This window comes from Chiloscyllium plagiosum, chromosome 21 (genome assembly GCF_004010195.1).
Source record: "Chiloscyllium plagiosum isolate BGI_BamShark_2017 chromosome 21, ASM401019v2, whole genome shotgun sequence".
NCBI classification, from domain to species: Eukaryota; Metazoa; Chordata; class Chondrichthyes; order Orectolobiformes; family Hemiscylliidae; genus Chiloscyllium; species Chiloscyllium plagiosum.
In genome coordinates, this window is record NC_057730.1 from 43,626,087 (window position 1) to 43,642,928 (window position 16,842).

The 16,842-nt window shown below is 41.4% G+C and overlaps 1 protein-coding gene across 1 annotated transcript in view; it reads left to right on the plus strand.

The window, feature by feature from the left end:
- Positions 1-2,453: 2,453 nt before the first annotated feature.
- The window catches only part of wipi2 (WD repeat domain, phosphoinositide interacting 2), a 72,280-nt gene continuing 57,891 nt past the window's right edge, over positions 2,454-16,842 (plus strand). Inside the window, exon 1 of the mRNA XM_043711917.1 lies at positions 2,454-2,729. Coding sequence (XP_043567852.1) covers positions 2,656-2,729 — 74 coding nt within the window. The 5' untranslated portion in view covers positions 2,454-2,655. The remainder of the gene's footprint in view (positions 2,730-16,842) is intronic.

Genomic DNA, 16,842 nt, shown 5'->3' on the forward strand with positions numbered 1-16,842 from the left:
GATGGGAGATAAGGAAATAGCTGAAGAACTTAATGCATACTTTGTGTCAGTCTTCACAGTGGAAGACATGAGTAATATCCCAAGAATTATGGAGAGTCAGAGGGCAGAGTTGAGTATTGTAGGCATTATAAAAGAGAAAGTGCGAGAAGAGCTAAAAGGTCCAAAAATTGATAAATCTCCTGGCCCCCAATGGGCTACATCCTAGAGTTTTGAGGGAGGTGGCTGAGGAAATAGCAAAGGTGCTGACTGTGATTTTTCAAAATTCACTGGAGTCAGGGAAATTCCCAGATGATTGGAAAATTGCTGTTGTAACCCCATTGTTAAGAAAGGATCAGGACAAAAGATGGAAAATTATAGGCCAATTAGCCTAACTTCAGTTGTAAGTAAAATTCTAGAATCCATCGTTAAGGATGAGATTTCTAAATTCTTGGAAGTGCAGGGTTAGATTAGAACAAGTCAGCATGGATTTAGCAAGGGAAGGCCGTGCCTGACAAACCTGTTAGAATTCTTTGAAGACGTAATAAGTAGGTTAGACCAGGGAAACCCAGTGGATGTTGACTATCTAGATTCCAAAAGGCCTTTTGATAAGGTGCCTCACAGGAGGCTGCTGGGTAAGGTGAGGTCTCATGGTGTTTGAGGTGAGCTACTGTCATGGATTGAGGATTGGCTGTCTGACAGAAGGCAGAGAGTTGGGATAAAAGGTTCTTTTCAAGAATGGCAGCTGATAACAAGTGGTGTCCTGCAGGATTCAGTGTTGGGGCTGCAGTTATTAATGATCTGGATGAAGGGACTGGGGCATTCTAGCGAAGTTTGCCGATGATACGAAGTTAGGTGGACGGGCAGTTAGTACTGAGGAGATGGGGAGGCTGTAGAAAGATTTAGACAGTTTAGGAGAATGGTCCAGAAAATGGCTGATGAAATTCAATGTGAGAAAATGTGAAATCTTGCACTTTGGAAAAAAGAATATAGGCATGGACTATATTCTAAACGGCGAGATAATTCATAAAGTCGAAGTACAAAGGGATCTGGGAGTGCTAGTCCAGGATTCTCTAAAGGTTAACTTGCAGGTTGAATCTGTGATTCAGAAAGCGAATGTAATGTCAGTTATCTCAAGAGGGTTGGAATATAAAAGCTTCTGAGACTTTATAAAGCACTAGTTAGACCCCATTTAGAATAGTGTGTCCAATCTTGGGCCCCACACCTCAGGAAGGACATACTGGCACTAGAACATGTCCAGCGGAAATTCACACGGATGATCCCTGGAATGATAGGCCTAACATACAATGAATGGCTAGGGATCCTGGGATTGTATTCATTAGAGTTTAGAAGATTGAGGGGAGATCTAATAGAAACTTACAAGATAATGCATGGCTTAGAAAGGGTGGACGCTGAGAAGTTGTTTCCGTTAGGCGGTGAGACTAGGACCCGTGGGCACAGCCTTAAAATTAGAGGAGGTCTTTAAAATGGAATTTAAAATGGAGACATTTCTTCAGCCAGAGAGTGGTGAGCCTATGGAATTCATTGCCACGGAGCGCAGTGGAGGCCGGGATGTTAATTGTCTTCAAGGCAGAGATTGATAAATACTTGATCTCGCAAGGAATTAAGGGCTACGAGGAGAGTGTGGGTAAGTGGAGTTGAAATGCCCATCAGCCATGATTAAATAGCAAGATGGACTTGATGGGTCGAATGGCCTTACTTCCTTTTCTATGTCTTATGTTCTTAAGCATTTCTGTAGAGCCTTCAAACATGAATATTTATTTGTTTTGTGAATGTTGCTATTGAGGCAGCATTCATTGCCATCCCTAATTGCCCAGAGGGCTGTTAAGAGTCAATCACATTGCTGTGGGTACTAGGCAAATATGGCAGTTTCCTTCCTAAAGGGAATTTAGTGAATCAGATGGGTTTTCCCACCAATTGGCAATGGATTCATGGTCATCATTAGCCTCATAATTCCATGTTTTTTCCTTATTTCCAAAACTAGAGACGATAGATTTAAGCTGAGAGGGGAAAGATTTAAAAGATTGCAACTTTTGCATTCAGAGGGTGGTGTGTGCTGCCAGAGGAAGTGGTGGAGGCTGATACAATTACAATTTTTAAAAGGCACCTGGATGGGTACATGAATAGGAAGGGTTTAGAGGGATATATGCCAAATGCTGGCAAATGGGACTAGATTTTTTTGGGATATCTGGTTGGTCTGGACAAGTTAGAGTGAAAGGTGTTTCTATGCTGGACATCTCCATGACTCTATAATGCCACTAGGCCATTGTCTCTTAACAATGAACATTGAAAATTTGGCCTTCCTCGCCAACCTAACAATTTCTGACTTACACAGGACTACATGGAAGGTAACTGATGGGATGAAGATCAGGAGGTGGTGGTGATGGTGATCTGAGGGGTGCCTGTGGCTTTAATGAGAGGCCGCCATGTTGGGGGTGTGGAGGAGAGGAAGAGCTGGCGCAGGCGCAGTGCGGCTACCGTTGCACAAACACCATGAGAAGTGCGGAGCTCGAGCTGCTGCCCCAGGACCTTCTCTAAAGGAGAAAGAAAACAAGTGTCGCGCCGAGCCCAGTCGATACTCAGCGGCGGAGCCGGCGCGGGCCTTCCTTACACCCCCCCCCCCCCCCCATACAAGGGGGGAGGGAAACACCGGGACCGATGAACCTGGCCAGTCAGAGCGGGGAGGGCGGCAGCAGCCAGCTCCTGTTCGCCAACTTCAACCAGGACACCACGTAAGGAGGGCCCGTGCCCGGGGGACGGGGGAAACTAGGGCTGGGCTAAGCAAGCCCGGGGATCTGCGGCCTAGGCAAGCACCACCAAGACTGGCACTCAGCCCCTGCCATTCTACCCATCCCCTCCTGCTGCCCCTCCTCCTTGTTGACATTTTTTAAAAAAAAATGATTTGGCCTCGCGAAAGGCTGCTCAGAGCATCATCAGAGTGGGATTTAAAATGTGCTAAAAGCCAGACATTGAAAAACACTCTGCTCTCTCCCCCCCCCCCCCCAATCACTGCCATGCGGTTTATTTTTAAAGTGAGATGCAACAGAAGGAAGTGTCAGCTTTGTATGTGATTGCCAGATCCTAAGCTGCAGCATCCAGTTTAAAGGGACATTTCCTGCTTTTTGTTAAGAAAGACGACTGTCTGAAAATCGACTTTGCATTTATCCTAATGCTGTCTTGTATATCTAGTATAGCATGGTTTGGGTAATGTATTAGCAACAAGTTTTTTTTTATTTATACAAAGGTACGTTAGGGTCTGTTCATATGGTAGTTTGTGAATACATTTCATGTATAGATTCAATCCAGTGGCTGGAAGGGCAGCTGGAGGGAGGTACATTTTCAGTGTGGACTAATTTCTGCAGGATTACCAAGTAGCAACTTTTGTATTTTCATACCTTCTCTCTCTTTCTCTCATTGAATACGATGCTTCAGCCCTTCACATGTAATGGATTATTAAATAATATTATCAGGACTCTTACTAATAGTATGTGTGGGTTCAGATTCATTGTGCTGACTCTGTAGAGCCAGATCCATTGGTAACCAATGAAATTAATGTGTTCCAACGCTCGACTACTAATCCTGGGGATCATTCGGACATTAGGATGAGGTTGAATTTACCTGCATTTCTTTGAAGGTGGGACATGTTTTTGCTCTGATTCTCTTGAGAGTTGTGTTGATCAGGGAGCATTTTATTTCAAGAGTGCTTCTACTTCATAGTCCTTTTACAGCTGCAAGTATTTTCAGATGATTAATGATAGGGTGGAATTTCAGAGCTCAATTGTATAGTCTGCATAGTTTGGAATAGGTCGACAAGCAGGAAGCTGGAAGAATACAGTAAGCCAGGCAACGTCAGGAGCTGGAGAAGAAACGTTGACATCTCCACCACCTGATGCTGCCTGACTTGCTGTGTTCTTCCAGCCTCCTGCTTGTCTACCTTGGATTGTAGTATCTGCAGTTTTTTTTTGTCTGTAATCGAGTTAAGAATAGTACAAATAAGATCATCTAATCACCACACTTTCTCCAAACCACAACTCGTTTAGTTTGTTGTGGCTTGCAATTGTAATTGCACTTAGCCTTGTTCTCGCAATGTTTTCATGGACCGAAAAATGATTTGAAGGTGGTAGTCCTTCCCTTCATATTCTTTCATAACCTTACTCAACCTAGCAATAAACCTAGGTGAATGTTTTCCAATCTTTTCACTTTGTCTGTGTTTCTCTTCTCACTTTTAGATGGCCCCTGCACTTTCTTCTCTGAAAACACCTGCCTTTGAACATCTGTGTTTTAAAAGCCTTCTAAAGCCAATCCTTTTTTCACTGTAATTTGTTCCCCTGAATCTTTTAGATTTCCCCTTTGCAAGTGGTTACCGAGTCTCGAGTTTAGGAAAGTTCTGAACTTGAGCAAAGTTTTCTGATTTTCTTGGCAAATTATTTTTATCTGCTGTATTATTTCTATTATAATTGGTTAGGAGTCTCCAGCTATGTTGACATTGTCCATTTTGTGCTGAGTGGTTGTAAACATCTCTGGTACTCGTATTGTGGTGATTTTGAGGTTCTGTGACTGCTCCTGCTCTTTGTGTTGAACTAAGCTGCTAAATTGTCATTACTCTATTTCAGATGTTAATGATGCTGCTCTAGCTTTACAGCATATCATTGGTGGCCAATGGTGATTCTGTTTTGTTTGGACTCGAGTGTTTGTGCTACTTTGTAAACTTACAAATGTTGAAGGGAAAAAGTATCTTTTCTTTAAAAAAAACAGGCTAGTTTAGTTACATCAGACACCTGACTTTGAATTCAGTTCAAACTGATTAATTAAAAGTTCCTATCATAGAGTCGTAGATGTACACTCCGGAAAGGGACCTTTCGGTCCAACTCATCCATGTCGACCAGATATCCTAACCTCATCAAGTCCAGTTTGCCAGCACTTGGCCCATATCCCTCAAAACCCTTCCTTTTCATATACCCATCCAAATGCCTTTTAAATGTCGTAATTGTACCAGCTCCACCACTTTCTCTGGCAGCTCATTCCATACATGTGCCACACTTTGTGTGGAACAAGTTGCCTCATAGGACCCTTTTAAATATTGCCCCCTCACCCTAAACCTATGCCCTAGACTTCTGGATACTCCCATCCCAGGGAAAACAAAACTTGGCAATTTATCCTATCCATGCTCCTCATGATTTTATAAACCTCTAAGGTCACCCCTCAGTCTCTGATGCTCCAGTGAAACAGCCCCAGCCTAGTCAGCCTCTCCCTATAGCTGAAACCCTCTAACCCTGGCAACATCCTTATAGATCTTCTGTGAATCCTTTCATGTTTCACAACAACATCCCTTTAGGAGGGAAACCGGAATTGGATACAATATCCCAAAAGTGGCCTAACCAATGTCCTGTACATCTGCAGCATGACCTCCCAACTCCCGTAGTCAGTGCTCTGACTGATGAGGGAAAGCATACCAAACGCCTCCTTCACTATCCTATGTACCTGTGACTCTACTTTCAAGGAACAATGAACAAGGTCACTTTGTTCAGCAACACTCCCCAGGACCATACCATTACGTCTATAATTCCTGCCCTGATTTGCCTTTACAAAATGTAGCACCTCACGTTTGTCTAAATTAAATTCTGTCTGCCAATCCTCAGCACATTGGCCCATCTGATCAAGATCCCATTGTAATCAGAGGTAAGATTCTTTACTGTCCACTACACCTCCAACTTTGGTGTCATCTGCAAACTTACTAACTATACCTCCTATGTTCATACCTAAATAATTTATATAAATGACAAAAGACAGTGGACCCAGCACTGATCCTTGTGGCACTCCACTGGTCACAGGCCTCCAGTCTGAAAATCAACCCTTAATGTGAACAAAATGCATTCTGGTAGGCCTTCAGTCAGCTTCTCCTTAAGTGGATATTCACATCACAAAATGATTCATGTAATTTCACTAATTTGGATGGAATTTCTTATTTAGACAACATGATAGAGTACCTATCCAATATGGAAACATACAACTTCGTGCTAATATAGTAGCGATACATCACCTTGCATTGGGCTACTGTTGAACAGAGAGGAAGAGGGTTTTACATCTATACCATGATGACTGAATATTGCTTGACATTAACCCTGGATGAGGAATGTAATCAGTCTCCAGCACTCTTATTTCATTACTTGAGACAGAAATATGTTTCATAATGTGCTGTGCCATAGTGATGTAAATGAAGACTTTTTTTTACTCCATATAATCAAGTTACAATTGCCATTCTCCATCCAGCTGTTTGTGTCTCTCCTTCAGAGCGAGAAACCTGTAAGGTGAGTTCTTCCCATGTGCTGTTGCTTATCTCTTAATGATAGGTATGGAATAATTATCTCAAAGAATGGAGAAAAGAATGCCCAGCCGGTTTTTTTCCAGCTTCCAGTTGGCAGCGACTTGGGACTTTGAGGTGGGGAAAAGTGTATTGTCAATTGATAAAATGTCAGTGGTAGCAAGCTGTAATCGAAAGAAAAACAATAGAAATTTATCCTTCACAGATTTTGTTTAGGTTTACTGTCATTGATCAGTCTCCTTTTAATGCAACATTTTGTATGTGTGGGGAAGGTTAACTTATAGCTATATTGTAAGAAGTGATTTTGAAGTAAGTTTTCAGAAGATTCCTCAGTGATAAGGGAAAATGAAAGTATTGTACACAAAGCTTAAAATATCCTACAGTCCCCTTGTTTGAAGCATTATGCTGAGTTTACAAATCTGATTTGACAGTGATTGTGGGCAGAGTAAAGGGCTGAACTGGTGATTAATTGAAAATAGGGAGAAAGTGAGGACTGCAGATGCTGGAGATCAGAGCTGAAAATGTGTTGCTGGAAAAGCGCAGCAGGTCAGGCAGCATCCAGGGAACAGGAGAATCGACGTTTCGGGCATAAGCCTGAAGTCCTGAAGAAGGGCTTATGCCCGAACCGTCGATTCTCCTGTTCTCTGGATGCTGCCTGACCTGCTGCGCTTTTCCAGCAACACATTTTCAGCATTAATTGAAAATAACATGATTATTGGAGTAAAGAATTTGAATTAACCTTTCAAAAGTAGTTGCTGTCTGTGGCTGTGTGGGTTGTTCCCAGATGTTGCAAACTGCTATTGAATGCCCAAAACTGCAAATGGTCAAGTTGTAGTCTGGCTGATTATTAAAATACTTGCGTCATTTCTTTTGTGGTTTGATTTAAAAGTTCAACATTGAGGACTTGATGTACTTGTCCTCAAGCTAAATCATAGTCTCCTAATATACTTTTGTGTGTTCAGTCAGGTGTACAATCAGGCCACCTGTTATATGCGCAGATGTTGTACTGCAATCTCTTTAGTTTTATTTTCAAGTCTATACTATATATCTGTCCTGTCATGCACCAATACCCAGTTGAGAACGTGAGCAATCTGTTCTGGTAAATCTGTCGGATGTCACTTTTGAAATGCTTACAGGAAGGAGTTTTGTAGTAACTTGTTTTTCTTTTCCTTTCTTTAACTCCAAAGCGCATCGTAAACCCCAAGGAATTGTGACACTTTACAAATCTGACTTATGCATTGGTGTCTTGGTAGATCATATTCTTTTACTCTGGGGATCATGATAATTGTAAACTGGAGGGTAAAATAGTTCTGTTATGCATAGTATAGACAAACTTAACCCCCCTCACATCTTAGTACTGTCATCATTGATCAGAAACTTTGCACAGATATGAAATGAATAAAGATAGACTTTGAATTTACATAACATCTTTCACGACCTTAGCCTTTGCCAAAATGTTTTAGGATCAATAAAATTGCTTTTTTTTGGTGTGCTTTCCACTGTTATGAGGGTAAATGTGGCAGATAGGGCTGGGCTGTGTACAATTTATGAACGATAGGATGATCTGTTCTTGCTGAAGTTAAAGTATTGACAAACGTCTGAGTTTTTAAACAACTGTGGATGTTTGTTGGAGTTGGAATGAAGAGGGAAGATGGAATACTGCTTCAAAGAATCTAAATGTACAAGGTTATGATTGAGATGTTGATATCAGAAATAGGCACTTTCGCAAATTCTGGCAGGCAACTCTCTCAAAGCAGCACCCTCTCCCCACCAAAAAAAAACCTGAGGTGATCCATCAGGTCAGCTGGACCACGTCACCCTTCTACAAACTATAGCAGCAACTGTTTGACAGCAAAAGCCTTAGCAAGTCAATTAAGGTCCAGAGCAGTTGCTGAGATCCTCTGACACAATTCCTGGGCCAGAAGGTCTGTGTTCAAGTCCTACTCTGTAGATATGTCACAAAGTGTCTGAGCAGGCTGATTAAAAATACGTACAGAGCAGTTGTCTTCACCACACTTGAATTAATTACACCTTAAGAGTGCCAGAGAAATTGCATTGGCATTTCCTCTGCTACATTGTCACATTCAATGGAAAGATATTTGAACAAATGCTGATGCTCTTCTTAGAGCAGGACTGTAAGCATTCGGGCAAGACTCATGCAAAATCCATTTTGACTCACTAGACATCCAAACAGAGTGCAGGAGAAACTCAGCAGATCTGCCATTATCTGAGGAGAGAGAAACTGAACAGTTTTGAAAAAGTCATGTTGCACTTGAAACATTAACTCTCAACAGCAAATATTAAGTGTGGTATACAAGAATGCGGGAAAATGATAAAAGGAGCAAGCTGTTTTTGCTTCCTGATATTTAGCTTGGCTACTTGCATGTTTGCTTGAAAAAAAGAGTTCTGGTTCTACTGAAAACCATTACATGAGGCATTAGCTATTCCAGAGATGTTGCTTGATCTGTTGAATGTTTCCAATAGTTTCTATTTCTATTTTACTTAAAGTTAAGATTGGTAATTGAACATTTGAGATGATAGTCACCACTTAAGGAAAATGTAAACTGCGTGCAAAGTATTGATTGCTGGCCAAGGAAATGGTTCCATGGTGGAAACACAGCTGGATAAATATCTTGAATTTAAAATTTAATTTCTGTTAACTCTACTATATATGTGAAAGGTAGTGAAGCAAGTAGTCAAGACGTTGTAACTTTAAGGGTAAATAACCTTACTCAAAGTCTTTATGTGAAATCAATTTAATTTGGTTGAAGGTGTTTGATTAATAGAAGTTTGTCACAATAGGGCCAGATACAAACTCTAGTTGTCAATGTTTGTTATGAAGTATCGTTGGTGGTTGGTCCTGTGGCATTATATTTCTATTTGCAGCACGTTAAAAAGTAGTAAATGTCAGGTCTTAGGGTAATAGTTTGTTTTAAAAACCTTAAGTTCACTGAACACTAGAGTGAGGAGATAGTCAAAATTATACCAATTCCCATTTCTTTGATTTAACAAGTTATGAGTTAACTGAACTTGATAATTTGAATAATAAACTCAGCTTGTTTTTGGTTGAAATATTTCAGAAATTCTGCTGCTGTGTAGGTGTTTTTACAGAATTATGTTGAGTGCAGTCTGGCTTATTGACCTTAGCACTAAAAAGATCCTTACTCTGTAGGGTTTTACTGTTCAGTTTGAATCTCATTATCGAAAAATGCTTCCAGTTTTTATTCTGATAAGGACAGTGAATAGGCTAGCATAGTTGACCCACTATTGTAGTTCATTAGTCATGGAAATGTTGGCAACCTTTTCAACTACGTTGATTTGGTATATTCAATCATTGTTCCAGCATAGTAACTGAGAGGAGATGTACAATATCAGCAGCAAATAACAGCCATCAGGTTCCCAATATTGTAAAATACTTAGATGCCACTTGTATAGTGCAGATACAATTAGTTTTCTATGAATGAATGGCAGTGTTCTCCCCCCCCCCCTCCACCCACCCCCACTTGAACCTTTGCCAATATTAAAAAAGATTGGCCATTGTATGTCAATATGATTGATATAATCAGGCAGCATTGACATTTTAAAAGGTTTCATTTCAAAGCTCAGATTAAAGAAAGTGCTTGTATTTACATACTCAGGAAGTTGAAAAGTTTATCCCAGAAAAACTGAAAATGCTGGAACTACATCAGGTCAGGCAGCAGAGCCTTTGTGATACAAGATAGTTAACCTGAATAGCTCATTTTACTTCAGACTTTATTTGGTACTACTGACATTTTTCTATTTGAAATTTCCAGCAACTATTATAATTTACTTTTTGAATTACTTTGGAGATGTAGTCTTTTATGCCTTTGTGAAAGCCAGTTTACCATTTTCAGAACCTGACATAGTTATATAAAATGACAGTTCAATCAATTTTTGGCAATATTGGCTGATGGAGAAATATTGGTCAGTGCCAAGGGACTGTTTATTCTCTATTCTTCATATAGTGCCATGAGATCTGAGAACCTTTGTTTTTTGGATGGGATATTAAACCACATGGGCAGATTTAATGAAGCTGTATTTCACTTCTGGTAAAGTGTGATGGTGGAATGGAAGCAATATGAAAACATGCTGATGTCTCTGACAGCGCAGTTCTGTCTTAGTATTGAACTGTCACGCCAGTTAGTGTAGGATTTAAGCCTGCATTTTCCAGCTAATTAATATAATTTCTTGTATTTATATTCTGCATTATTGTTTGTGAGTATTGAAAGCACTTCTAGGGTTCATTCATTTGAGATGTGGTTTTGCTGACTGGATCAACATTTATTGCCCATCAGAAGGCAATGGGGAACTGTAGCCTTGAATCACTGCAGTCCATTTTTTTTGTAGGTAGACTGACAAATCTGAGTGAGCTCCAGAATTTTGACCCAGTGACACTGGGATCTTTCCAAATCAGATGGTGTGAAGAAGCAACAAAGAGTATTGATGAGCACAGAGTGGTAGATGTGATCTATATGGACTTCAGTAAGGCATTTAATAAGGTTCCCCATGGGAGACTGGTTAGCAAGGTTAGATCTCATGGAATATAAGGAGGGAAATTTTCAGATGGTGGTGTTCTCATGTTTTTCTGCCCTTGTCCTCCGTAGTGGTAGTGTGTGAGTTGGAAGATGTTGTCTGAGGAGCATTGGTGAATTTCTGCAATGCATTTTGTGGATGATGCACACTGCTGCTAAAGAGTGTCAATGGCGAGGGTGAATGTTTGTGAATTCAAACCTCCTAGTTACGTGAGCTTCATTGTCCTCAATGGTATCAAGCTTCTTGTGTTGTTAGAATTGCCTTCAAATAATTAAGTACATTAAGGAGGACAAAAGGGTAACGAGGGAGAGAATAGGGCTCCTCAAAGGTCAGCAAGGAGACCTTTGTGTGGAGCTGCAGGAGATGGGGCAGATACTAAACGAGTATTTTGCATCAGTATTTACTGTGGAAAAGGACATGGAAGATATAGAATGTAGGGAAATAGATGGTGACATCTTGAAAAATGTCCATATTACAGAGGAGGAAGTGCTGGATGTATTGAAATGCATAAAAGTGGATAAATCCCCAGGACCTGATCAGGTGTACTCTGGGAAGCTAGGGAAATGATTGCTGGGCCACTTACTGAGATATTTGTATCATCAATAGTCACAGGTGAGGTGCCGGCAGATTGGAGGTTGGCTAACGTGGTGCCACTGTTTAAGAAAGGTGGTAAGGACAAACCAGGGAACTATAGCCCAGTGAGCCTGACGTCGGTCGTGGGCAAGTTGTTGGAGGGAATCCTGAGGGACAGGATGTACATGTATTTGGAAAGGCAAGGACTAATTAGGGATAGACAACATGGTTTTATGAGTGGGAAATCATGTCTCACAAACTTGACCGAGTTTTTTTTTGAAGAAGCAACAAAGAATATTGATGAGCACAGAGTGGTAGATGTGATCTATATGGACTTCAGTAAAGCATTTAACAAGGTAACCCATGGGAGACTGGTTAGCAAGGGTTAGATCTCATGGAATATAAGGAGAACTTGCCAATTGGATACAGAACTGACTCAAAGGTAGAAGACAAGGTGGTGGTGATGGAGGGTTGGTTTTCAGACTGGAGACCTGTGACCAGTGGAATGCCATAAGGATCGGTGCCGGATCAACTACTTTTCATCATTTACATAAATGCTTTGGATGGGAACATAAGAGGTATAGTTATAAGTTTGCAGATGACACCAAAATTGGAGGTGTAGTGGACAGCGAAGAAGGTTACCTCAGATTACAACGGTATCTTGATCAGATGGGCCAGTGGGCTGAGGAGTGGTAGATGGAGTTTAATTTATATAAAGGTGAGGTGCTGCATTTGGGAAAGCAAATCTTAGTAGGACTTATACACTTAATGGTAAGGTCCTAGGGAGTGTTCCTGAGCAGAGATATCTTGGAGTACAGTTTCATAGCACCTTGAAAGTGGAGTCACAGGTAGATAGGATAGTGAAGAAGGCGTTTTGTATGCTTTCCTTTATTGGTCAGAGTATTGAGTACAGGAGTTGGGAAGTCATGTTGCGGTTGTACAGGACATTGATTAGGCCACTTTTGGAATATTGCTTGTATATTTCCTATCGGAAAGATGTTGCAAAACTTGTAAAGATTCAGAAAGATTTACAAGGATGTTGCCAGGGTTGGACGATTTGAGCTATTGGGAGAGGTTGAATAGGCTGGGGCTGTCTTCCCTGGAGCGTCGGAGGATGAGGGGGTGACCTTATAGAGGTTTATAAAATCATGAGGGGCATAGATAGGGTAAACAGACAAAGTCTTTTCCCTGGGGTGGGGGAATCCAGAACTCGAGGGCATAGGTTTAGGGTGAGGGGGAAAGATATAAAAGAGAACTAAGAGGCAACGTTTTCACACAGAGGGTAGTATGTTTATGGAATGAGCTTCCAGAAGATGTGGTGGAGGCTGGTACAATTGCAACATTTAAAAGGCATCTGGAAGGATATATGAATAGGAAGGGTTTGGAGGGACATGGGCCAGGTGCTGGCAGGTGGGACTAGATTTATGTTGGGATATCTGGTCGGCATGGACGAGTTGGACCGAAGGGTCTGTTTTCATGCTGTACATCTCTATAACTCTGACTCTAAGTGTGGAGTATTGCATCACATTGCTGACGTGTGCCTTTTAGAGAGTCAAAAGGTAAGTTACTCCGTGTAAGATTTCAAGCCTCTAATCTGCTCTATAGCCATTGTATTTATATGTCTCGTCCAGTCAACGTCTGATCACTGGTAACCCTTAAGGCTGTAGGGATTCAGCGGTGGTTCTGCATTTGAGTTATTGTGTAAGCGCATTGAGTATGGAAACCCTCCCCAAAAAGAGAACCTGAGTTACCCACCTAAGTCCATCTCTTAATCACATTTTGAGACTTTTTCTTTCTGGCTTGATGCTTAAACTTAAAATATTTATGATGGGTATGCACTGGAAATCCATGAATATGCCTCTTGCTGTATTCATCAAGAAATGTTTTGTCACTTGTGGAAATCCTCCCATAAATAATTAAAAATACAAGGTATTGAGGCCAAGTGCACTAATGAAGTAAGCTTCCATTGTAGGTTTTTTGTAATGGGATATCTCTTCCAGAATTCCTGGAAGGATGGAACCAAAACAATTTTGTCCAGTTAACAGGAGGAGAGAATGGGATTGACGTGGGATTCATTTTGTCTGTCTTTTAATGATTTGAGTAACAATTTTTGAGGCGTTGCTGTCCGTCTTTTGGTTATTTCATGTTCATGGACACATTAAAGTCTAGTACAATTGGCATTAAGTTGTACAGTTTGCTAAAGATCTGATTGCATACTTGCTTAGGTACTCAGTTTCTGTGGTCAGTTTTGAAATGTTGTTTAAAATCTTAATCTTACCAATGAAGCTGCGTCATTTCTTTGTTTTACTAAAACCTGAATGCATTTGCATCAGTTGCAGTTGTTCTAGCGTGTATATTGAATTCAAATTCCACCATCTCCCACAATGGAATTCGAACCCAGTTCCCCAGAATACCAACTAAATTTCTGGATTAATAGTCCAGTGATGATACCAATAGGCCATTGCTTTGAATTTCTATTCTCCCACTCCAGGTTCCATTCCAATTATGCAGTGACATTCTTAACAGTGATACTGGACAGGTGACACAGGATTCACGAGTTATGCTTGCAGAGAACAGTATCTATTCCCTAATTATACTGACTCCTCCTCCAACTATGTTCCCATTTCTTCCTCTAACTTGAATGGCTCTCTGTACAATGGTGTCATGGGCAGTTTGCTCTTTCTCGCAACAGTCCAAGCTCTCAACCACACAGCTTGCAAAAAACCTTGAAACTGTTGGATAGTACCAGGGTGGATACTCCTTAAGAGCTGTCCCTTGGATTCCTATACCTGGCTCACTTCAATCACTCCTTCCAGTGTTGATTTTGATTTAATTTATTATTGCCACATGTACTGAGATCCAGTGAAAAATATTGTTTTTCGTGCCATTCAGACAAATCCCATCTTCCATAAATACTTCAGGATAACAGAACAGAATGCAGAATATAGTTTTGTGGCTACAGAGAAGGTACAGAAAAAGATCAACTCTATTATGAGAGATCCGTTCAAAAGTCTGACAACAGTGGGGAAGAAGTTGTTCTTAAATCTGTAGGCAGGTGTTTTCAAACTTGTATCTTCTGTTAATTGAAGAGACTAAAACTGAGATGGGGGCTCTTTTAATTCTTTTGGCTGCTTTGAGGCAGTGGGAAATGTAGATGGATTTAATGGAAGGAAGGATGTTTTTCATGATGGACTGGGCTGCATTGACATCTACGTGTAAGTTCTTATGGTCTTGGGCAGAGTAGTTGTCATACCAAGCTGTGATGCATCCAGATAGGATGCTTCTCATGGTGCATCTTTAAAAATTGATGAGTTATTGTGGACGTAAGAATTTCCTTAGTCTTCTGAAGAAGGAGAGGCATTGGCATTTCTTGACTGTGGCGTTGGTGAGGATGCACCAAGGTAGACTGTTGGTGATATTTACTGTTAGGAACTTGAAGCTCTCAACCACCTTCACATCAGCATTATTGCTACAGACATGGGCCTGTCCTCCACCCTGCTTCCTGAAGTCAGTGACCAGCTGCTTCATTTTGCTGACATTGAGGGAGAAATTTTTGCCTTTACACTAGGCCATTAAAGGTGTCTTATCTCTTTCCACTACTGTCTTGTCATTTGCTTGAGATCTGACCCACTAAAGAGATGAGCAAGCTTCTAAATGGAGTTAGAGCTGAATTTGGCTTCACAGTTGTGAATGTATAAGGCTTCTATCAAGGGACTGAGTTATACAGACTTGCAGGGCACCGGTATTGAGGATTATTGTGGAGGACGTGTTGTTGCCTATCCTTATTTATTGTGATCTGTGGGTCAGGAAGTCAAGGATCCAGTTGCAGAGGGGTATCTACAGTCCTTGGTCTTGGAGTTTGGAGATTAGTTCTGTTGGAATTGTGGTATTGAAGGTGGAACTAAAGTCACAACCAAGATTGAATGATAGGTAGTTCTCCTATAATGGGGAGAAAGTGAGGACTGCAGATGCTGGAGACCACAGTTGAAAAATGTGGTGCTGGAAAAACACAGCAGGCCAGGCAGCATCCGAGGAGCAGGAGAATCGACGTTTCGGGCATAAGCCCTTCAGGAAGAAGGGCTTATGCCCGAAACGTTGATTCTCCTGCTCCTCGGATGCTGCTTGGCCTGCTGTGTTTTTCCAGTACCACATTTTTGAACTCAGTTCTCCTATAACACCACAGTTGCATTCCAGCGAACGTTTGCTTAATAGGAATAATGGGGCATGTGGGAAAAGTGAGGCTAGAGGCAGACCAGCAAAAAATATCATTCATGATCGCTCAAAATCACTCAAAAGTCGAATGCAAAATATAGCACGGTCTGAATGAAGGTTGAAATAATATTTATTAATGAAACGAAAGTAAATTTAACACTACATTTTTAAAAAATGTAAGAAAGTTGCTGTCTGTATAGTACCTCTCGCAGCTGCTCTGCTGGCAGCTAACATCATCGTGTGCGCAGAATGTTACGAAGACCAGCGCTGACATCGCACATGCAGAATGACACAAAGACAAGCATGGCTGTCGCATATGTGCGGAACGGTGCAGACACTGCATGTGCAGAATGCTATGGACATCGGCGCATGCACATAATGAAGCACAAATTGATCTCTGCTGGAATTGCACTATTGCCAACGGAGGTATGCATTCTCAAAAATACCATTCCCCAATTCTCAGCGATGTTATAGCCAAACTGCGCTGCCAAAATGCACATTATCCCAGAACTATCTGTACTTAATCCAAGGGTGGGGCAACCTTCTGGAGCAGTTGGCTTACACCTCTCTGATATATAGAACATAGAACAATACAGCACAGAACAGGCCCTTCGGCCCACGATGTTGTGCCCAATTCTCAGCGATGTTATAGCCAAACTGCGCTGCCAAAATGCACATTATCCCAGAACTATCTGTACTTAATCCAAGGGTGGGGCAACCTTCTGGAGCAGTTGGCTTACACCTCTCTGATATATAGAACATAGAACAATACAGCACAGAACAGGCCCTTCGGCCCACGATGTTGTGCTGAACTTCTAACCTAGATTAAGTACCCATCCAAATGCCGCTTAAAGGTCGCCAATGATTCCGACTCTACCACTCCCACGGGCAGCGCATTCCATGCCCCCACCACTCTCTGGGTAAAGAACCCACCCCTGACATCTCCCCTATACCTTCCACCCTTCACCTTAAATTTATGTCCCCTTGTAACACTCTGTTGTACCCGGGGAAAAAGTTTCTGACTGTCTACTCTATCTATTCCTCTGATCATCTTATAAATCTCTATCAAGTCACCTCTCATCCTTCGCCGTTCCAAAGAAAAAAGGCCGAGAACTCTCAACCTATCCTCATACGACTTCCTCTCCATTCCAGGCAACATCCTGGAAAATCTTCTCTGCACCCTC